This window comes from Daktulosphaira vitifoliae, unplaced genomic scaffold (assembly GCF_025091365.1).
Source record: "Daktulosphaira vitifoliae isolate Bord-2020 unplaced genomic scaffold, ASM2509136v1 Scaffold_3, whole genome shotgun sequence".
Lineage (NCBI taxonomy): Eukaryota > Metazoa > Arthropoda > Insecta > Hemiptera > Phylloxeridae > Daktulosphaira > Daktulosphaira vitifoliae.
In genome coordinates, this window is record NW_026099574.1 from 43859466 (window position 1) to 43866659 (window position 7194).

Here is a 7194-nt window from a genome sequence, read left to right on the forward strand (position 1 = left end):
TATTCGCGTACGTTTTGCTGTAAAGAGCATTGCCAGTAACCCGATTTTAAATCGAGTGACGTGAAAACTTTCGCCCCCCTCATGCTTCTAATCATTTCGTTTAGATTAGGCATGGGATACGCGTCTGATACGGTCACATCGTTAAGTCGCCTATAGTCGACACATAAGCGATATGAGCCGTCTTTTTTCTTGGCCAGCACGACTGGTGCTGACCAAGGGGAAGTGCTGGGTTCTATGAGCCCTTGTGATTCCATGTCGCTTACCATTTCGTCTATCGCTTGTTGTTTGTGTAGCGGGTACGGATATGGTTTTTGCGCGATAGGCGTCGGGTCTTTTAGAACGATGTTGTGTTCGATAAGCGATCGATATTTTACGCGGGCGTGTTTGTGCGGCAATACTCAGGTGGTTAGCGGTTCGAACGGGGAGCGTTGAAACGGTTTGTTCGCCGGCAGTATTAATTGCCATAAGCGGGTAGGCCGTTCCTGCCGTATTCCCCTCCCCCACGGTGGTCAACATATCGTTGGCCCGACTCGCGCTATAGTCGTTACCCATTAAGTCTACGAACGCGTGACAAGTATTTCGAATAATCTTATGGTCCTCATTGTGGATGAGGGGTGTGGTGGTGGTGAGGTGTGGTGCTACAGCGTGCCCACTATAATGACAGTGGGGCCGTAGGGGTGTTGGTGAAGGTGGTGTGATAGAAGCGTGGTTGATAATAAGATTATTTAAAATAGAGTCATTTTGTTCGCAGCAAGCGCATCCGTTTTTGCTAGCCGAGTTAACTGAACGGGCGGTTTGGTCGGCGCGCTGATTAATATGATAATGTTTTGGGCGGAATTGTGTTTGTGAGCCCGGAGAATGGACTAGTTTCTCCGTGGCTGTTGTCCGTTTCCCGGCACTGTCGGTCTGTTAGGACATTCGCTTTGCCAGTGATCGGCTCCGCAAAAGCGACAGGGTCGGGGGGGACGCGGATCGGGCGGTGCGCTTGGCCGAGGTCGCGTTCTTTGCGGTTGTTGCGAGGGTAATATAGCAGCCACGTACGGATTAGCGTTATTGATAATCCTACCCGAACGTATCGGTCGGTCGAGACNTGCCCGTACGTATCGGTCGGTCTAGATCGTTCGCGATTACGCGTAAGTCATCTAAGGTACGCGGACATCGCATTCTTACGTTACCGTAATATTCGTTACGTAACAGACTGACTACCCGATCTACAATGTGCTGCTCAGAGCAACTGGGGCTCTCTAGACGTTGTTTATTTATGATAAATTCCGTCATGCGCTGATGTGCCCCTGTTGCGTCGTCATGAGTACGTTTTCTAATTCGGCTTGTATCGAAAGTCGTGAGAAATTCCCTCGCAAATTNTATCGAACGTCGTGAGAAATTCCCTCGCAAATTGTCGCCAGGACATGTTGTTTAACTTGATGGTTTCCCACCAAGTTAATGCCATGCCCTTTAAAAATTGTACGCCCGTTTTTACCCATAAATCGCGATCTATGCCTGCTTGGGCCAATAGGTTTTCTACCTGTTCTAGAAACTCGCGTGGGTCCTACTCATATTTTCCCGTAAACTCGGGGGAAGGGGGTCGTACAATAGGCGAATAATTAAGTGGCCCGATCGCCATGTGCGTGTGCGAACGGGTCGATGACGAAGGGGACAAATCGCGTGTCGGTGGCGCGAATGTGTTCGGCTCGAAGTGCCCCGTGTGATGTTGGCGCGCTTCTAAATTGAAAACCGCGTCGTGCGTGTTCGCTCAAAGAAGCGACGGTGACGTGCGCGGAGTCTGACTGGCTAATCGCTGTAGGTTAAGCGCTTCGCGATCCTCGATTTTAGTCAGGCGCTGCTGTAGGGCCGCGTCATTTTGAGTCGTGTTGCTGGGCCCAAAAGTTACGCGGCTCGGTTCGGACAGACGCGCGTAAGTAGAACGGTTGGTTTCCGTCGTTTCTCGCGTCATCTGTGCGGTGGCGAACGGATTACGTATAGTCTCGTTGTGTGTATCGCGGCTTACAATCGTTTGTGAAAGAGATCGTATTTCTTGCGTAATGCGAGACAGTGCTCTCTCCACTTCAGACATGCGCGCATCCATACGTGTATTAAGAGATATATCGCGTAAACTTTGTCTTACTGCGCCTATCTCCTCCGTTGCGTGGGATATTGAACGCACCGTATATAAGTCATCGGTATACGCTGCGTTCACACTACCGTTAGGACGGCCGGTTGCCAGAGACCATTCGTGTAGAGATTCCTCTTCAGGGTCCTCTCGCGCCAGGTTAACCGGTCGGTCCGCGTATGTGGTTGGGTCGACGGTCCGGCATAACGCGGGGACTTCGTCAACCTGAGACTCGCGTTCCGTCGCGAGCGTCTCGTAATGAAGCGGCGGGCGTTCGGGCAGAATCGCGTTCGATGGGTCTAGCCCCTCACTGCGTAAACTATTCTCCAAGACTGCCAGCATATCGCTTTTTGTCGTGGGGCCGTTTAACTGCCTATAAGCGCATTCGCGCAATAATTCCCGACGGTTCATTTGAGAGAGAGTTTTACCGGTCATAGTGAACGTTCCTTACCGTATTTATCGAAAATTAACAAAAAAAAATAAATGAAACGCACGCGCTTATTTGTTTTTGTTATTTAGAAATACGATATCGCCGATCGCGAGAATACGCGCCGTGTGTTCGCGTATGAACGTCGACAATGACGGCCGTTTGTATTATTATTATTATCGTTATTATTGTGATTGTAACAATACTGCAATATTTTGTTGATAGTGGTGTGCTATAGCAAATGTAAATGGGAAATGAGATTATTACGATAGCAGTCGTAAAATGATTGTGGAGATCGGAAATAACAATACAAACGATTTTATGGGACCCGGTTATTAAATGTAACGATCGCTGTGGTATGATAACGTGTATGATCACCCTACCTGCCTAGCGGTTTTATCGAATGATTGTGTTCGCGGCGTTGTGCGACTCAAGGTCGTCAGTATGTATAAATACGAAATCGCCAGAAATCCACTTTTGCCGTGTTTAAAAATACACCGAAGGTGGAAATCTACTACTCGCGAGGTAGATAGTATTTATACAACCGGGTGGGAATTTCACTGCTGTCACCAGTGAAATAGAAGTTAAAAATACCCGTAGTACGGGAAGGTAAGGAAAATTTCGCTGTCTCTTTTAAATAAAATTCAACATTTATGTAATTAATGTAAAATGTCAGCAGTATTTTCTTACCTTTATAAAAGTTAATCCGGTTTAGATCCAATGCCGGGGAGCCAGATGATAGAGGTTGATGTTGAATAAACTTAGGCGACACAAGGGTTTTTTAATTATCAATTGGCGTGAGCCGTAATTTATTGAACAGATTACTCAAACAAAACACAACGTATGAAAATGAAAGTATGAAAAAAAAGACAAAATTGTATGGTTAAACAATGCTAGGATAGTTAACACACGTTATATATATATGGTCGTATTCGTTGTAATCCCGAAAATAATAGACACAATAGAAATGCTACCGACAACCGAAAAAACAACGGACATGGAAGTGTCTCGGAGGTGACTGACTCAAAGTATTATTGCGGCGGGGTATTCGACGCGAGGCATTTGTTGGACTTTACACCGCGACGATAACGCGTGTGTGTAACGGTCCGGTTTACAGTGAAGCGGTGGCTGAGAAGGACCTGATAGGACCGCGGGGTGTCAACGTGTGACAACGCCGTGGCCGTGTCAAGTTGGACTATTATGTCAAAAAGTAATTCCAATTGTTTTAATTTAATTGCAGTAAAAGGTCTAAACACTAAATGGAAATCCCTCAGAGATAGTTTCATAAGAAAATGTGTTTCAAAATCAGGTCAGGCAAAGTCAAGCAAAACTAAATACGCATATAGGGATATTTTGGAATTCTTACGTCCTACTATGACAAATCGAGAGTAAGATTTTTTTTTTTTGCTATTGCTTTTAAATAAATAAGTGAGTAATATTGTAAATCGCTATCAAAATTTTTCATAAATTTTACTTCAAAGTATTTGAAATAACTAACGTAATATGATTTTATATTCAATTTGTAGAACAGAAAGTAATATTACACAAGAAAATGAATATAATGAAAGTGATAATGATGAAATAAATATGGAAGAATACTCGACTGATGATGGAGAAGGCGTCATTGTAAAAGACAATGTTGAATCAAAAAATAGTATAACTGTTCAAAAGTCAAATGTTATATCTAAAACAGTGAAACGTCAAAAGAAGAACTTGGAAGAAGGACATCAATCAAAAGACTTGGAAAATCACCTTGTATCTTTATTACAAAACAGAACACCCGAGGAAAATGATCCTGGTAAACTATTTTTTCTTTCCTTACTACCACAAATCAAAAAAATTCCCGAAGACCAGAAATCTCAATTGTATATTGACATATTAAGAACTATCCAAAGAGCTAATTTAGGTAATCATCAAGTTGCTTATTATTATCAACAACCACATGGTTTAAGCAATACTAATAATTTTCAAATGTCGACTCCTCATAGTTCATCCCCTAGCTCTTCATCTTCCTTCTCACAGAACACTCAATATTCAAATTTCCAAAATTATCCCCCTTCAAAAGATATTCCATCAACTTTTCAAAAAACCATTATAAATATGATGCCCCCTTCACCGCCTGTTATAGATCCAAGATCCGACACACCATTAAACTCAACTCCTTCTCACTTACAAACACCAAACACATTTACTAGATATTAATTTGAATATTTTAAAATAAAATTTACATTACAATTTTCTTTTTTTTTTTTACCTCAATGTAACTGTAAGTCGCTCTTCTGGTGGTATTGATAATCTTAAACAAGTATCCTCTTTTTGAAGTTTTGATCCAACTAATAGAATCTTTAAATTTAGATAATTCATATATTTTTTTTTAATTTAATATTATATGAGATTTTATTTAATTATTTTATCCATTACATTACTTAAAATACTTAACAAAATAATTTAAAATCTTTTTTGAAACACATATTTTTTTATATTGATCTAAACTAAAGTTTATAGATCTAATTTTTGGTTAAACTCAAAAAACTTAAAGTTTTAACTTAGAATCTACCTAAAATTCTTTATTCAGCTATATGGTCCAGTGGGATAACTGTGAATAGGGGTTATTGTAAAAAAGACTGGCATTTTGAACCAAATTAACAAACATAAATTTGAATATAAATATTTAAGTAAACAATTTTTCTTTCATAAATGATATCGGTAAAATTATTTTTGAGTTTTTTAACTTGTTTTTTGAAATGTCTTACAAACTTTTCCTGATTAATTGGGTTTAATGTAAATTTCTTTAAAATAAAAATATAAAATTAAATTTTTTTACAAAATTCAATGTCCTAGAAATATAATTTGTTAATTATGTTTAATGTTCGTCAGTCTTTTTGCGCTGTTTACAAATACTCCATTTACCATAAACAAATTATAGTTTATAAATGTGTGTTTTAATGTTTTATAATCATCCAGGAAATACTTAATTGGCCTTTTTATGGCAAATATATATAATATATATATTTGCCATAAAAAGGCAATAAATATATATTATATATATATTTAGGTCTAGTAGTAAAATTCAAAATAAAATGTTTTTTTTTATGAAACAAACAAAAACTATTTTTGAATATATTTTGTTCTGTACTTGTAAGATAATAACTAAAAAACTTAAAAATTGAACAAACTAATGTTGAATTATGTTATTGATTTAATTTAATGATTGTAAAGTAATGAATTAAACATGTTTCTAGCATACAAAGTTTAATTATATTATTACACAATTGTACACGTAGTGGTGTTTTTGGGGGTATTTGCGGTATACTTATTAACAAGTGTTTTAATAAACGTATACCATAGAAAAATAATAAATATATATTTATATTGTAAAATATAAGCTTAAAAATAATAATACACCCTAAAACAAAAGAATGGATTTAATGAAAATATCATTTCCAATACATGTCAGTATTGACGTGATGTACTAAGTACTCAGTCTTGAGGGAATGTACAAATAAAATTGTTTATTTCCCCCCTCAAAAAATTGGATTTTCATAGGGTAATTATTATTATATGAGGTAATCCTCCCTCATAATGACGCCCTTGAATATAAACCTGCTTTGTTCAAATTAATGAATGTTTTTTTTTATGTTACAGTTAATAATTTTAAAATACAGTAAATAACTCAACTTACCAATTCATCAAACGAGTGTATAGACATACGGTAGTACCTGAAGAATTCTTCAGGATAACTCCTCAAAGTTAAAAAATTAACTTGAAATTGACATTCTCGAGGTCTTTTTAAATTTAGGGGGTGAACCCAATGTTTACGAATAGTTGTTTTTTTATTTATTTTATGTTTTTTTGTACGGCGTAGATACATGGCGTATACAACGCATGCAACTTCAACATCATCTAATGTATCCATACTTATTTTAACTAATTTTATACTTTAAAAAATAAAAAAATATTCAGAGCAAATGCTACCACAAGAAATCTGTTATGATTATACTGTAGCTTTTGGCGGGCTAATTTTCTTTGTAAAAACGCGTCAAAACGCTTGTAGTATGCACATGAACGGCGTTTGCGTTCAAAACGCCGCGTTTTTAAAAACGAGTACGCTCGCGTTTAAACGCCTAGTGTGTAAGCCTCTTAAAAGTAGATTCTTGATGAAAAACATGCGTGTTTTCAAATTAAATATTTTAGTCAATTACATTAATTGTATATTGTTGTTTGTCAAAATGATTTTAAAACGTCTTTATCATTTTGCGGCATGAAAATTTAAAAGTTCTATGTCAGATATATTCAAATTGACGTTTTAATTTTTTAACTCTTTATAATTTTCAGTAAAAATTAATAAATTGGAGAAATTATTATTTATAATAACTATTGTACTATTGTCATGTTTGCTACATTTTTCATTAAGTTTTTAATTTCTATGGTTTAATTTTTTTTTAACAAACATAATATTATGAGGTTGTCGTGTTAGGAATAATACCACATACTACACCGGACATATATTACTGGATTCACCCCTCCTTTTCTACATAAATAATTCATTATGTAATTAATTTAGTGTTTAATTTAGAATGTTGATATTATTACTTTTAAAGTAACTAAGCATGCAATATTTAGAAATAGAAACCTATAGAATCTTATTGCTCTGTAA

The 7194-nt window shown here is 37.1% G+C and overlaps 1 protein-coding gene across 1 annotated transcript; it reads right to left on the reverse strand.

Annotated features, from left to right (window-relative positions):
• Positions 1–4689: 4689 nt before the first annotated feature.
• Positions 4690–6457, reverse strand: LOC126901423 (uncharacterized). Its single transcript, XM_050677851.1, has 2 exons — positions 6220–6457; positions 4690–4880 (listed from the first exon to the last, which is right to left on the reverse strand). Exons 1-2 carry the CDS (start codon positions 6451–6453, stop codon positions 4788–4790), a joined length of 327 nt encoding a protein of 108 aa, XP_050533808.1. The 5' UTR covers positions 6454–6457; the 3' UTR covers positions 4690–4787.
• Between the last annotated feature and the right edge of the window lie 737 nt (positions 6458–7194).

Excerpts from the sequence above, each read along its gene's own strand:
- LOC126901423 (XM_050677851.1), bottom strand. The coding sequence starts at position 6,453 with ATGGATACATTAGATGATGTTGAAGTTGCATGCGTTGTATACGCCATG. Across the intron at positions 4,881-6,219 it reads TACACTCGTTTGATGAATTG|ATTCTATTAGTTGGATCAAA; the intron begins GTAAGTTGAGTT and ends CTAAATTTAAAG.